The 16392-nt window shown below is 39.6% G+C and overlaps 1 protein-coding gene and 1 non-coding gene across 5 annotated transcripts in view; one reads left to right on the plus strand and one right to left on the minus strand.

Moving 5' to 3' along the window:
* PHACTR4 (phosphatase and actin regulator 4) overlaps positions 1-16392 on the minus strand; it is a 98546-nt gene that overhangs the window by 59028 nt on the left and 23126 nt on the right. For all 4 annotated transcript variants that reach the window (XM_038531370.1, XM_038531368.1, XM_038531367.1 and 1 more), the window contains exon 2: positions 14566-14619. Coding sequence is in view for 3 of the 4 variants with exons in the window: in XM_038531368.1 (XP_038387296.1) it covers positions 14566-14581 (16 nt within the window). In the remaining variant the exon portion in view is untranslated. The remainder of the gene's footprint in view (positions 1-14565; positions 14620-16392) is intronic.
* Positions 6926-7061, plus strand: LOC119870589. The gene has a single exon (XR_005356246.1). It is a non-coding gene; the product is annotated as a U4 spliceosomal RNA (small nuclear RNA).

The raw sequence follows: 16392 nt of genomic DNA on the forward strand, positions 1-16392 counted from the left end.
TTTCTAACAAGGAACTTCCTTAAACATTCTTTCCTAGACCATGTGCAGGAGAATAAAGCCTTCATCGTCTACGAAATAAAAATTCTGAGTAATGAACACCTGGCTACACTATGAGTCAACAATAATTCCTGCAATAGGAACCAAGGATGACTATATTAATGGTGTTTCTATCAAACTTGCTCCAACTGGAAATTCAAATGCATTTTATTCTTTGATTTCCATGTATGAGGTATATACCTCTTTTGTACTATATCTTCCCTCAAAGCCCTCAAATCTTTTTCACAACCACAGATTCTAGGAGATGAAGTGCAGGGAGAAAAAAGGTTATGCATATAATTTCTAAATTCAAAAAGAAATTATGTTTTGGGTTATACAAAATTGTGCTTCTAAATCTTGATTTTTAAAAAAAGTAACAGGGGATCCCTGGGTGGCTCAGCGGTTTGGTGCCTGCCTATGGCCCAGGGCCCAATCCTGGGGTCCCAGGATCGAGTCCCACATCAGGTTTCCGGCATGGAGCCTGCTTCTCCCTGCCTGTGTCTCTGGGCCCCCCTCCCCCCTGTGTCTATCATGAATAAATAAAATCTTAAAAAAAAAAGTAACAGTGGGGGCCCCCATAGCATTAGACTCTTGATCTCAGGATTGTAGTAAGTTCAAGTCCTATGTTGGATATAAAAGATTACTTAAAAATAAAATCTTAAAAAAAAATAACAGTGAAACACATTAACATTGTAGGAAAACAATCTAATAAGGTCAGAGAAAATATGGTCAACGTGCATTTTCGCTCACCTGCCTATGCCAAAGCTTAATCCTAGCTAACCTTTTGGAAAAGCTAATCTTTATTAGCACTACTGAGGCTATAAAAATGTAATCACCAAATAAAATCTTTCAAGATATGGGATCCCTGGGTGGCGCAGCGGTTTGGCGCCTGCCTTTGGCCCAGGGCGCGATCCTGGAGACCCAGGATTGAATCCCACGTCGGGCTCTCGGTGCATGGAGCCTGCTTCTCTCTCTGCCTGTGTCTCTGCCTCTCTCTCTCTCCCTCTGTTACTATCATAAATAAATTAAAAAAAAAAAAAAAAAAAAGAAAATGTCTTTAAAAAAAAAAAAAAAAAAAAAAAAAATCTTTCAAGATACAAATCTGACTATTGTTTTTTCAGCCTAAAAATAATTTATTTTATTGAAAGAGCCCTAAATGTATTAGGATCCAATTAGCTATTAAACACTGTACCAATACTCACTTGGTTTCCAGGCCTACACAACAGGGGTCTTCAGAATCCTAAAATCCAAGGAAGAGCTGACAACCAGTTTGTTGTAGTGAAGGAAAAGAAAAGAGATAAATGGCTGAAATAATTCTTCTAGGATTCATGCACTTGGGAAAAAAGTTTTCTGTATCTTTACACAATTTTATAAATCTTCCCAGTCTGACAGAATTTGTTTGTGGCGCACAGCTTTCAATTCTGACATCCTCCTATGTGTGCTTGGGGCAGTGATAGATTATTTCTTACTGCTTCCAGTTTTATTCCTTTCTAATCTGTCCTCAACAGTGGTGCCATAGTGATGTTTATAACAGCACAAATTTAACAATGTTCTTTACAGATTACAAAAAAATCCTTCAAACCCTGATGCAAGCCCATCTTTCTAGCAAGCCTCTTCTCTCACTCCTCTCCCATACCTGCTCATCTTCAGTTCTAGCACTAATTTTTAGTCCCACTGCACCACCTGAAATTCCTAAACTATAACATGTTCTCCTGGGTCTATCTACCTATGTACCTGCTGTTCTAGTTGCCTGGAAAGTCCTCTTCCTCCCTACAATCCCTCATCTGGCTAACTCCTGCTCTTCAAATTCCAGTTTATGTGTCACTTCCTCTTCAAAGCCTTCTCTGAACATCTTCCTTTTGACACTTAAGACTGAGTTAGGTATCCCTCTTCTTCTTTTTTTTTTTTTTAAGATTTTATTTATTTATTCATGGGAGACAGAGAGAGGTAGAGACATAGGCAGAGGGAGAAGCAGGCTCCACAAAGGAACCTGATGCAGGACTTAATCCTGGGACTCCCGGATTACACCCCGAGCCAAAGGCAGATGCCCAACCGCCGAGGCATCTGCCCCCCCCCCCTTTAAAGATTTATTTATTTGAGAGAGGAGAGAGAGAGAGAGAGAGAGCGAGTGCATGTGTGAGCAGGGGAAGGGGCAGAGGGAGACAGAGAATCTTAAGCAGACTCTGCGCTGAGTGTGGAGCCTGATCAGGGCTCTATCTTGTGACTTTGAGATCATGACCCGAGCCAAAATCAAGAGCTGGATGCTTCACCAACTGAGCCACCCAAGTGCCCCTGGTCTAAGTATTTTACATGTATTAATTAATCTAATTCTCACAAGCATGTAAGTATTCCTTTTATTATCCCATTTAATAGATGAGGAAACTGAGTCACAGAGGGGTAAACTTGTCCAGTGAGTTCAGAGCTAATAAATGGCAAAACAGGGGTTCATGTCTAAGTAATCTGGAGGTGAATCTCTACTCCTAATAATACACTGTAGACCTGAAAATATGCTGAATTCACAGAATTTATTTTGAATCTTAGAAAAACTCTAGGAGGTTTTATATAACAAGAGTAAAACTTAGGAACAGAGCAGTTTTGCAAACTGTCCAAACAGCAACGTTAAAATACACATTTGTTCTCTTAGTTCATCCCTGATATTTCCAGTACAACCACCAAGAATGATGCTTATCATAAAACCAATTTTTAAAGGAATTTCTTAGAAAATAAAGGTCTAAAATCAAGAAAAGTTGGGTTTTTCGGACAGAGACATTTCTACCTCTTACTCCTCAAACTAAACCTACAACAAAAATACTCCAGCTCCAGTGTTTTATGAGAAACACAAATTACTGAAGCACCTTTAACCCATCCTGGGAGCATTATTAGCAATATAAAAGTATGTTTCATCATCATGTACTGTCTAGGTCTATCTTTTTTTAAAAAGATTTACTCATTTACTTGAGAGAGACAGAGAAGGGAGAGTCAGGGAGCTGGGGAGGACAGAGGGGAGAGAGACTTTCAGAGAGTCAACTTCCCCCTTAGCATGGAACCCAATGGGGGGCTCAATCTCAGAACGTTGAGATCATGACCTGGGCTGCAATCAAGAGTCAGATACTTAACTGACTACACGACTAAGGTTCCCTGTCCCTCTATATCTTTAAGATAATTAGGAAATCCCTAGTTTTTCTTATCTCCTCAGGTTTTACAAATTTTCTGAATACAAGACAAAACAACAAAAAGTTCTCCTTAAAGAAACTGCCAGGGCAGCTCTGGTGGCTTAGTGGTTTAGCGCCGCCTTCAGCCCAGGGCCTGATCCTGGAGACCCAGGATCGAGTCCCGCATCGGGCTCCCTGCATGGAGCCTGCTTCTCCCTCTGCCTGTGTCTCTGCCTCTCTCTCTCTCTCTCTCTCTCTCTCTCTGTATCTCTCATGAATAAATAAATAAAATCTTAAAAAAGAAAAGAAAAGAAAAGAAAAGAAAAGAAAGAAAAGAAAAGAAAAGAAAAGAAAAGAAAAGAAAAGAAAAGAAAAGAAAAAAGGAAAGAAAAGAAAACTGTCACTAGGGATGCCTGGGTGGCTCAGCAGTTGAGCGTCTGCTTTCAGCCCAGGGCGTGATTCTGGAGTCTCGGGATCAAGTTCCACATCAGGGTCCCTGAGTGGAGCCTGCTTCTCCCTCGGCCTGTGTCTCTGCCTCTCTCTCTGTGTCTCTCACGAATAAATAAATAAAATCTTAAAAAAAAAAAAAGAAAAGAAATTGCCCCTGAACTGTTCAAAGAACACAGATTTAGAAAAGGAAACAGCTATACAAGCAAATCTTGTTTGATAATGTCCTTAAGTAAAAGTCATGCTGAATAACACAACTCTTTGTATATGTATAAAAACATTTCTTCATTTTGGCTCATATTGATAGTTCTTATACTCCTCTTTGAGAGCTGAAACTGTATCTTATTCATTTTTTTCCCTTCATGGTAGTTAGGGCAGTGTGCCAACAAAAATTTATTTATTTATTTATTTTTAGATTTTTATTTGTTATTTATTCATGATAGACATAGAGCGAGAGAGAGGCAGAGACACAGGCAGAGGGAGAAGCAGGCTCCCTGTGGGGACCCTGATGTGGGGCTGGATCCCAGGACACCAGGATCACTACCTGAGCTGAAGGCAGACACTCAATCACCGAGCCACCTACGTGCCCCCTAAAGACTACAATACAATCTGATGTTATTCTGGCTACCACCAGAAAAATGCTGGTTTGATGAAGAAAAAACAAAGCAAATCTTCAATAAGGAACTGAAAGCCACAACTACCATTCCACAAACAATCCATTATACTGCTGTCACCTTCTTGTAATGGAAGCCTCCATTAGGGGATGTGTGTGTATGCACACGTGCATGGGTTCTGGACCCCACTGATGTTCAAACAGCAATCTTGTAAATACTGTGCTGTTTTTGGGTCAAGTCAAAGTTCTACCATGAAAGGTATTTTATTTTATTTTTAAAGATTAATTAATTAATTAATTAATTTATGAGAGACAGAGAGAGTGAGAGAGTGAGACAGAGAGGCAGAGACACAGGCAGAGGGAGAAGCAGGCCCCATGCAGGGAACCGGATGCGGGACTCGATCTGGGTCCCCAGGATCACACCCTGGGCTGAAGGCGGCTCTAAACCGCTGAGCCACCTGGGTTGCCCTGGGTCATTTCTTTTAAAGTAAACTCTACCCCCAATGTGAGGTTCAAACTCACAACCCCGACATCAAGAGTCTCATGCTATACTGACTAAGCCAGCCAGGCACCCCATGAAAGGTCATTTCTAACATGACAGAACACTGATCAAGCCCAAGAAGACAACCACTGAGGCCGTTTTGAAATTAATGGTTTCCTGCCTAATGGGAAATGTTTATACTAGTTTCATTATCAATTTTAAAATCCCAGTGATCAGGACAAACATTATATGGTCTCATTCATTTGGGGAATATAAAAATTAGTGAAAGGGAATAAAGGGAAAGGAGAGAAAATGAGTGAAAATATCTGTGAGGGTGACAAAACATGAGAGACACCTAACTCTGGGAAATGAACAAGGGGTAGTGGAAGGGGAGGTGGGCGGGGGGTTGGGGTGACTGGGTGATGGGCACTGAGGGGGGCACTTGGCGGGATGAGCACTGGGTGTTATGCTATATGTTGGCAAATTGAATTCCAATAAAAAAAATTTTTTTTAAATATATACCAAAAAAAAAAAAAAAAGGAAAACCCAGTGATCATTCTTAATCTGATTTTGAAATAAAGTTGAGGAAATACATTTTTAAAATTAAAGATATTTAGGGGCAACTGGCTCAGTGGTTGAACATCTGCTTTCAGCTTGGGTTGTGATCCCGGTGTCCTGGGATTGAGTCCTACATCAGGATTCCCGTGGGGAGCCTGCTTCTCCCTCTGCCTATGTCTCTACCTCTCTCTCTGTGTCTCTCATGAATAAATGGATAAAATCTTAAAAAAAAAAAAAAGAAAGAAAGAAAGAAAAGGACCCTCTCTACCCACCTCTACTTATCTTTACAAGTAAGAGAAAGCAGAAGCATGCAATTGGGAAAAAAATCAGGCTGGCCCCCTGATTTTCAATCCAGAAAGGTCCACCACTGGACTCCATGTTATATCTGTGATTCATGTGGGCAAATGATTCTCAGCCAGAGAGAACATCAGAATTACCTGTGAGGATCTGTGACTAATGGCTATTTCTTTTATTTATTTATGAGAGACACAGAAAGAGGTAGAGACATAGGCAGAGGAAGAAGCAGGATCCATGCAGGGAGCCCCATGTGAGACTCAATCCCGGGACCCCAGGATCACGCCCTGAGCCAAAGGCAGATGCCCAAATGCTGAGCCACCCAGGTGTCCCTATTTCTTTAGATAAATAACAAACAAGAGGTGCCTGGGTGGTTGAATGTCTGTCTTTAATTCAGGGCATTATCCGGAGGTCCCAGGATAGCATCCCACATCGGGCTCCCCGCATGGAGCCTGCTTCTCCCTCTGCCTATGTCTCTGCCTCTCTCTGTGTGTCTCTCCTGAGTAAATAAAAAAAATCTTAAAAAAAAAAAAAAAGCCTGAAAAGGTAGAATAATAAAGGGATACCATTTTAGATCTTAAAATATAACTATTATAATAATAAGCAGGGCTGCTCGGGTGTCCAGCTCTTGGTTTTGGCTCAGGTCATGATCCCAGGGTTTGGGATTCAGTCCTGCTTCATGCTCCCTGCTCAGCTGGGAATGTTCTTGCTCCCTCTCTTTCCCTCTCCCTTCTCTTCTGCCACCCAATACTCTCTCTCTCTGAAATAAATAAATCTTAAAATAATAATAATAATAAACAATGTAGGGCAGCCCGGGTGGCTCAGTGGTTTAGCGCCACTTTTGGCCCAGGGCCTGATCCTGGAGACCGGGGATCGAGTCCCACATCGGGCTCCCTGCATGGAGCCTACTTCTCCCTCTGCCTGTGTCTCTGCCTCTCTCTCTCTCTCTCTCTCTCTGTCTCTCTCATGAATAATAAAATGTTTAAAAAAGAAAAGAAATCAATCTCAAAAGGCTATGATTCCAAGTATATGACATTCTTGAAAAGGTATGAAAGGAATGAACCACTGATACATGCAACAGCAAGTATGAATCTCAATAGCATTATGCTAAGTGGAAAAAAAAAACAGAAAAGGCTATGTGGTGTACAACTCTATTTATATACCACTATAGAAAAAGGGACAGAATTCAGGTCCAAGTTGCCAGAGGCTGAGGGTGGAAGGATTAGATGGAAATTATTTAAAAAGGTAAGCGGGGTAGTTTTTGGGTGAAAGAAATATCCTATACCCTGATTGTAGTATGGGTTATGCAATCTTACACATTTATCAAAAAACAGGAATATATATTGCTTTGAGCAGTGGCAGTATCGTAGCCAATGAGGTTTATCTGAGGTGTGATTATTGCTAATTGAAAAAACAGGAATATATACCTATAAATGGTAACTTTTATTGTATATAAATTGCATCTCAATTAGTCACATATAAGCAAAAATTTTAAAAAAGGAATCTTCTGGGGGATCCCTGGATGGCTCAGCGGTTTGGTGCCTGCCTTCGACCCAGAGCGTGGTCCTGGGGTCCCGGGATTGAGTCCCACATCGGGCTCCCTGCAGAGATCCTGCTTCTCTCTCTGTGTCTCTCATGAATAAATAAATAAAATCTTAAAAAAAAAAAAAAAACAGGGATCATGTCTTATTCATGTTTATACCCTTAGAGTCTGAGACATTCAGTTAGTATATATTTACTCTGTGTTTGGCACCATGTTATAAATATTACAAGTATGGGGGATCCCTGGGTGGCGCAGTGGTTTGGCGCCTGCCTTTGGCCCAGGGCGCGATCCTGGAGACTCGGGATTGAGTCCCACATCAGGCTCCCGGTGCATGGAGCCTGCTTCTCCCTCTGCCTGTGTCTCTGCCTCTCTCTCTGTGTGACTATCATAAATAAATAAAGAAAAAAAAATTAAAAAATAAAAAAAAAACAAATATTACAAGTATGAATTCATTTAATTCTTATTAGCAACCTGTGGGAAAGGCAAAATCCCTATCCTTATTTTACACGTAAACTGAAGTTCAGCAAGTAACCTGAAGTTCAGCAAGTAACCGTATTGCCTAAAAGGACATAGCCAAGAAATGGCAGAACTGGGATCTGAACTCAAGTTTCTCTGACTCCAGAGCCTGAGGGCTTAACTATTAAAACATGCTGTCGGGGAATCCCTGGATGGCTCAGCGGTTTAGTGCCGCCTTCAATCCAGGGTGTGATCCTGGAATCCCGGGATCGAGTCCAACGTCAGGCTCCCTGCATGGAGCTGCTTCTCCCTCTGCCTGTGTCTCTGCCTCTCTCTCTCTCTCTCATGAATAAATAAATAAAATCTTAAAAAAAATGCTGTTTTGCTGATTGCTGATTTTGCTCAGTGTTCACTGAACAAATGAGTGGCTGAGGAACAAGTCAATTGTGCTGGAGTCTGATAGGTTAATTAACCTAATTCTAATTCATGAGAAGAATAAAATGTCTTATATTTTAAAAGACTGTACTATTATGCAGAGATATAACATGGTTATTTTAGGCATAGCAGTTAAACTGCACATGTAAAATGACCATTATAGTATTTAATTCCCTTTAACAAAATCTTTTTATTATCTTTTAAGTCGAGAAATTAGTTTTATAAATTTTATTTTATTTTTTTTAAAGATTTTATTTAGCCTTTCATGAAGATGGTGCCGAAGGAGAAGAAGGAAGCCTCTGCCCCTCCCAAAGCTGAAGTCAAAGCCAAAGCAAAGGCTTTGAAAGCTAAGAAAGTGGTGCTAAAAGGCATACACAGTCACAAAAAAAAAAAAAAAGAAGATCCATACATCACCTACATTCCAATGACCCAAGACCCTGGGTCTCCAAAGGCAGCCCAAATATCCTTGAAAGAGCGCTCCCAGGAGAAACAAGCTTGATCACTATGCCATCAAGTTCTCCTACTACTGAGTCAGTCATGAAGAAAATAGAAGACAACAACACACTTGTGTTCATTGTGGATGTCAAGGCCAATAAGCACCAGATCAAACAGACTGTGAAGAAGCTCCATGACACTGATGTGGCCAAGGTCAACACCTTGATCAGATTGGGATCATCTAAACTGAGTCCAGCTGGCTATAAATCTAAATATAGGGCAGCCCCGGTGGCTCAGAGGTTTAGTGCCTGCCTTCAGCCCAGGGCGTGATCCTGGAGACCCGGGATCGAGTCCCACATCAGGCTCCCTGCATGGAGCCTGCTTCTCCCTCTGTCTGTGTCTCTGCCTCTCTCTCTTTCTCTCTCTGTCTGTCATGAATAAATAAATAAAATCTTAAAAAATATATATAAATATAAATTTTTTCACCATAAAAAAAAAGATTTTTTCATGAGAGACACAGAGAGAGGCAGAGACATAGGCAGAGGGAGAAGTAGGCTCCCTATGGGGAGCTCAATGTGGGACTTGATCCCAGGACCCTGGGATGACAACCTGAGCCAAAGGCAGACGCTCAACCACTGAGCCACCTAGGTACACCTATAAATTTTATTTTTAACACTGAGAAATATAAAGAAGAAACAAAAATGTCCTTAACAGTACAACCCAGATAAAATCCCTGTTTATAAAAAAAAAAAAAAGAAAAAATTCCGTTTATGTTTTGAAAAATAAAAGTAACACATGTATTTAGTTTGAAGATGCAAACCATACAGGCAAATACAGAATGATAAGTGAAAGCCATTCATCTCTCCTATTACTTCCTTTTAAGTTTAATTTCTATAATCATTGCCTATGCAGTGTTGATGACACACTGATAAGAGCTCAGTATGCAAAAGTAAATTCAGATGGAAACTAGTCTACACATTTATCCGACTTATCCCACTTGCTATGATGTTCTAGGACAAGGAGTAGTCAGAAGGGATGAAAAATGCTGAAAAGAGATGAGAGAGAGTCAGAACTGTCACCACTACCACTTTTCAGGCTTGCATTACCACTATGGTTCATCTTTTTCTAATGACAGAAAAAAAAATTACACAGTATCTGTACTATTAAAGTTTACAGAGGCTGATGTTCTATGCACTCTATTTCCCTTAAAATTGGTAATTCTAGGGGCAGCCTGGGTGGCTCAGAGGTCTAGCGCCACCTTCAGCCCAGCGTGTGATCCTGGAGACCCAGGATCGAGTCCCACGTCGGGATCCCTGCATGGAGCCTGCTTCTCCCTCTGCCTGTGTCTCTGCCTCTCTTTCTGTGTCTCTCATGAATAAATAAATAAAATCTTAAAAAAAAAAAAAAGATTGGTAATTCTACCTTTTTTTTTTTCACAGATTTATTTATGAGAGAGAGAGAACATGAGCTGGAGGGAGAGGGAGAGACTCTCAAGCAGACTCTACACCGAGCACAGAGTCCGATGTGGGGCTTAAGATCATGACAAGATCATGATCCGAGCCGAAACCAAGAGTCAGCTGTTTATCTGACTGAGCTACCTGGCACCCCTGGTAATTCTACTTTACACAGAAAATTTAAAACCACAGTAAGAAATACATACAAATATGTATTGTGTGCTTACTCTTGGACAGTGGAATGTAACAGTAGAAAGAGCTTGCCCTCCATAAGTTTATAGTCCTACCAAGAAAGGAAGATATTTAATATATGTTTTTAATAATGTTTTTTTAAAATTTCTATTCAAAACCTTAGAAAAAATAGAACAAATATCATTTTTGGCATAGTTTAATTCCAAAGGAATTTACCTCCTACTCCCTAAGGATCTCAAAACTAATTAAGTTCATATTTTGGTCTTCATTCATAAAGGAGAGGGAGTGCAGGCTGTGTTATTAAACACATTTTGAACTTCAAGTGATAACAACATAATAGCATCACAAAATGTTTTCCCATGAACTTTGTTTTTGTTTTTTTTTTTTTTAAAGTAACCTCTAAACCCAACTTGTGGTTTGAACTCACAACCCTGATATCAAGAGTCATATGCTCCACTGACCCAGCCAGGCAGGCATACTGTTTTCCTATGAACTTCGAAGTCAAGTGCATTAGCTTTGAGCATGGCTCCTTAACATATGTCCTTGAATAGCTAGGAAAAACCCCATTATAACATTATAATGACTTATAAATTCAGTTACAGAATAGGAAGAAAATAATTAATTTTATTTGCTTAGATATAGCTTGTTTTCTACTTCAACATACCACTTCTCATTTTCTCTATGTGATACAAATTTTAATCCAAAGGAGATATTATCTTGTAAATCTGTTCCTAGAATACCATGCATATGAACAAATATGCAACTAGCTTCAAATTCAGGATTCATACTAATAATGTATCTCGTTAAACAATTATTTCATCAAACACATACCAAAAATTTTTTTTTTCAACAAATTGTGTTCACTTCTATGGAAGGGAGGGTATACAGAAACTTTAAAAAGTTGTCAGAAGATTTTGGGAAGGCAATATAGTATACAGATCCTCTCCTACCCCAAAAACCTTTAGGAGCTTCATATGACAGGGTTTCAGTCCCTTTTCTGGCATGCCATGGGAAGAGTGGCTGTTAACCCATAACAGATGATAAGGGAAGAAGGAAGAAAGCAGAAGCAGTAACAACCATTTTTAAAAGCAGTGGGGTATAAGTGTCACAGTGGCAGAAACTGTACACATATCTTTCCTGGACCCTTCCTTCCTCCAGCACTTAATGTATAGTACAGCCATTACTCCCCCGCCCCAACTCCTCCACTAAAAATTATTATTAATGAATAATACTTTCACTATCAGGTCCTTTTGAAACTGGGGATGAAATGGAAGGAAAAAAAGAGAATTAAGGTGAAAACTATTTGATTCCTTTATCACCTTCCCCACTCCATGAACTTTGAATGTCCATCCCACACCAACACTGGTAGTATTCAAGAGGTCTATTTCTTGGAAGGGATAAAACAACTGGCTTCTGGACTGGAGACAGAAAAGACAGTGGATGGTGGGAACACAGCACTAAAAGCTGAAGGGAACTGGACAACCATGTGCACAATAATGCTCCCCACCAATCCTCTTCACCCCTTACCTCCTAGACCTCTAGTCAGTGACGGGAAGATAAGCTCCTACTGACTTGGGGCTTCTTCCTCAACGAGACAGACAAGAAGCTCACCTTACAGAAAGGCCCAGAGGTATTCAGCCTATGCGTTTAAAGCTTCTAATTTAAAGCTTCTCACTCTTAATCATGAGCAGACAGCTAATTATTAGGAGACATCAGAGGAAAACTCTAACATAAAACAGATCAAAACAAACAGAGAAAAGCAACTTTAGGGGAAAAGGGACTGTGCAAGGCCAAGAAAGTTTGTTGAGGACAATAAAAGGATATGATGAAAGAAATATTCTGTGAACAAAAGAGATCTAGAAGTTCAGAACATAAGAGTAGAAAATTTTAATTGATGATAAAGATGAATAAATCCTCCAGGAGGCAGAGCTAAAGGAAAATGAGGTGAGAATCAGGAAACTTCTGGGAGGCCTAGCATCACGAAGCATGTGGCAATCAAGAAAGAGAAAGACATGAGATTGAGTAGGGCTATCCAGGATGACAGCTGTGCACCACACCCAGAGAAACAGCTGTCCAGATTGGAACAGTGTGACTCAAGAGATATACTGAAGGTGGCTGTCACTACAATCTCTGCTGCCATTTGCCCTCTTCTTGAATATAAGAATGTAGTGCCCAGGTAAGCCTGGTCCTCAGCTTATCTTCACTAAATGCTGATGAATTTCTCCTCAAAATACTCAGAGCTAGCTGTTTAATGAACTCAGAACACTCAATTCATCCCACAGTAGTGTCTTTTTTTTTTTTTTTTTCCACAGTAGTGTCTTAACCGAACTCCCAAAAGCTGTAGGTGGGTCATGGTCAACTTGGGAGGAATCAGAGAACAGCTCACACCGTCTAACCATATTTCTGTCACCTGTCCAAGACTGGGTCCACACTGGAGCCCTGCCCAATACAATTTCCAGGACAAGTCCTGACTTTGCCAAAGTTGCTTTTCTTCCATAGAATAGACTCTTTAAACCTCAGGAAACTGAAGAAAGTGTGGTCCCCAGATGCCTGGGGATCCCCGAGATTCTTCCAGGAGCCTAAGAGGTACACAGATATACTTAGTAATACTAAGGGAATATTCACCTTTTTCACAGTGTTGACACTTGTATCAATGGTACAAAAGCAATAGTGAGCAAAAGGTACCTTACTCAAATCAAGTACCTGCTGGTACCTTAACACAAATCAAGGCAGCAGCACCAAACTGTAATAGGACTCATGGTCTTCATTATCATGTTATTACAGTTAAAAATAATGCCAGTTTTAATTTAAGAATGTCCTTGATAAAGCTGCAAAATTATTAGTTTTAATAAATCTCAATCCTTCAGTACATGTCCCTTTATTATTCTGTATGAGGAAATGACATATACTTAATATATGACATAACATAAACTTAAGTATAACTGCTACCTTTAGTAAAGGCACTTGTGTTGCAAGCTGAACTGAGGTTTTTTTCATGAAATACTGTTTTTACTTAAAGAGTAACTATATTATCCAAGCTTACATATTTGATAGGCATTTTCTCAAAACTGAACAAAAGTGAATCTATCACTACAAAGAAAACTGACAGTACTTGTTGCCAGTGACATAGGTTAGGCTATAGGTCTGTCCCCTCTGGAACCTGATGTGTCAAAATCCCTCACTTCTATTTTCAGAATACAACAAAATAATTCTTTTTCAATCTATCTACATAATTCTTAGCTAATTTAATTACAACAAAATTCTCACCCTAACTTACAGGGGCTCTATCTTCTTAGAAACAAACTTATTTTACATTCATAATTCTTATCTTTATCAGGTGGTATTGAGCAGACCATAAACCAGTAAATATTATATGTTTTGTAAGCAACTAAGAAAATTCCATTTTTCTCTAGAATCCACATTATGAATATAAATGTTAATCAAGTTACAGATTCCAAGATTTAAAGTATAAGAGGAAGAGTCTCACTAGCACAGAACACAACCTTTTTCTCATATTGGTGATCAAAAGCACATTTCGATTTACGTTTCAATTGACTACTGACCAACCCTAACTACCATAGCAACTCTCTTTTTAGTATTCCTTAGTAAATTTAAGTTACATTTAAATTTAAATTAAATTTAATTTAATGATAAATTTAATTAGATCCAATTAAACTTAAGTTATGCTTAAGTTAGGTGAGGTAAAGAGGTCAAAGAGAAAAAATAAATTTCCAGTAACCACCTCTGAGTAGTCAAATGTTCCTCTAGTTTGTCATATGTACATGTTCTTTAGGATTTGTCACCAAGCAACCAAAATCAACTCGATTTACTAAACTGTTCATAAGTAATCCCCTCCAGATAAATCTGGTAATAAATTCTTGGTAATAAAATTTATGACAAAAGTACTGACTGCCCTCTAGTGTTCAGATTGAGGATTATGCTGATGAACTCGTAAAATACCCTTGGGTGGGGAGGGGAACCCAAGGTCCTAATGAAGCCATTTAGGGTCATTAACAGCAGTGGAGAAATTCAGACCTTGCCAAGTGTTCAGCCATCTTCTTAAAGCAAGACAACAGCTATTAACCTGAGCTATCTAATTACTTGTACCAGTAGCCCAAGTACCTGACCTTAGTTATCTGGGGTAACTGGGCAGGAGTAGAATGTAACATTAGTAACATTTTTACTATACTTCAAGTTACACTGGTATAAAAGGAGATTCAGACGTCTTTACACTTGGCAAAGAATCATAAAATGCTTGAATCAAAATCTTACTCCAGCATGCTAAGGTTAAACAAGAAAAACGGCCTCTAATCCCTTTCTTTGCTGATGCATATTTTAAACACCTCTTTTAAATTTTAAGTACTTCCTAGTCTGCAATATGATTTTTTTTGAGAAAAAAAAGGCCAAAAAAAAAAAAAAAAAAGGGCCCACAAATACCATTTACTAAGAAAAATGCAGATGATACTTACCAAATGGATCTTCCATGCCACTATTAACCAGTTTAGGGAGGTGGGGTGTAGTTTCTAAAAAGAGAAAAAGGTAAATGATATATTTACAACATAAAATTCATCACCTTTTACGTTTTTTTTTAACCCAATTCAGTAATGCTGATTAAAATTTAAAATTGGAACATTATAGAAATGTATAATTTATTAAATGAGAATATTACCTACTGGGATTTAAGACAGGTGAGATATAGATATATAGCATAAAAATATCGTAAGACATTTAAGGCTAATTTTCATTTTAAAATATATTATTCTCGGGCAGCCCCGGTGGCACAGCGGTTTGGCGCCGCCTGCAGCCCAGGGTGTGATCCTGGAGACCTGGGATCGAGTCCCATGTCGGGCTCCCCGCATGGAGCCTGCTTCTCCCTCTGCCTGTGTCTCTACCTCTCTCTCTCTCTGTGTCTCTCATGAATAAATAAATAAAATCTTAAAAAAATAAAATATATTATTCTCAGTTTACTCAAGTAAGTTTCCTTTCCAATCCCCAACTTGAATTTATGAGGGTATAAGGAAAAAGGAAAATTTTTATGTAAAACAATACCCCCCCACAACAAAACTCATGTAAGTACCTGAGAAAGGGTATGAGTGATACCTTAGAAGGAACTGGCTTTGCCTAAAGAATGTAGAAGTTATTTAAAGTAAGTTGTCAGTTTAGAATGCTCAAGTATGAAAATAAAAGAATGTTTTGAAAGAAATTTGACTGAGTACAGATATCTAATCTCCCTATCCCTTAATTAGACTAGGATCAGTCTGCCCAATCTTGCTTCCTATTTCTCTTGCGGTTTTGAAACTCTCTAAAGCCGCCCCAGCTCGTGATCCCTAGATATAAGGAGGAATTACCATCTTGGCAGGATTAACTGATCCTTATTATCAGAAAGAAGTAGGGTGGCTGTTCTAGAAGGGGACAATGACAATATATCTGGAACCCAGATGACCCATTTGGGTACCTATTGGTACTCCCTTTCCCAATTCTGAGAGTAAACAAATTGGATACTCTGGCCTGAGAAAAGCATGGTAACTAGTGGTTCAGATCCCTAAGTAATGAGGGTTTAGGTCATACCACGAAGTACTAGCCATCAAGATTGGCGGAGATGTGGGCAACCCGGGTGGCTCAGCAGTTTGGCGCTGCCTTCAGCCCGGGGCATAATCCTGGAGACCCGGGATCGAGTCCCACATCAGGCTCGCTGCATGGAGCCTGCTTCTCCCTCTGCCTGTGTCTCTGCCACTCTCTGTGTGTCTCTCATGAATAAATAAATAAAATATTAAAAAAAAAAAGATTGGTGGAGATGGGGGACACCGGGGTGGCTCAGTTGGTTAAGTGTCTGGACTTTTTGTAAAGGTAATTTTTTAAAAGATGTATTTATTTGAGAGAGAGAAAGGCATAGCATGTGCAGGGGAAGGACACAGGGAGAAAGAGAATTCTCAGGCAGACTCTCCAGTAAGCACAGAGCACAACATGGGCCAATCCTGAGTCAAGCCAAGAGTCAGCCACCTACTCTACTGAGTCACCCAGATACTGCAAGCATCTGACTCTTGATCTCTGCTCAGATCTTGATCTCAGGATCACAAGTTCAAGTCCTGAGGTGGGTTTCACACTGGTGTGGAGCCTACTTAAAAAAAAAAAAAAAGAAAAAAAAAAAAAAAAGAGATGGCGGCTAAGGACAAGGGGAACCTGAACGGAGAATGGAGGGAGGTAATGATTATTATTTGTAACATGGAGACCAGTTACAGCCCAGATACAGTTCATCACACCAACCTTCCCATCCTAAGTATCCCCCAGGAAGAGAG

This window comes from Canis lupus, chromosome 2 (genome assembly GCF_011100685.1).
Source record: "Canis lupus familiaris isolate Mischka breed German Shepherd chromosome 2, alternate assembly UU_Cfam_GSD_1.0, whole genome shotgun sequence".
NCBI classification, from domain to species: domain Eukaryota; kingdom Metazoa; phylum Chordata; class Mammalia; order Carnivora; family Canidae; genus Canis; species Canis lupus.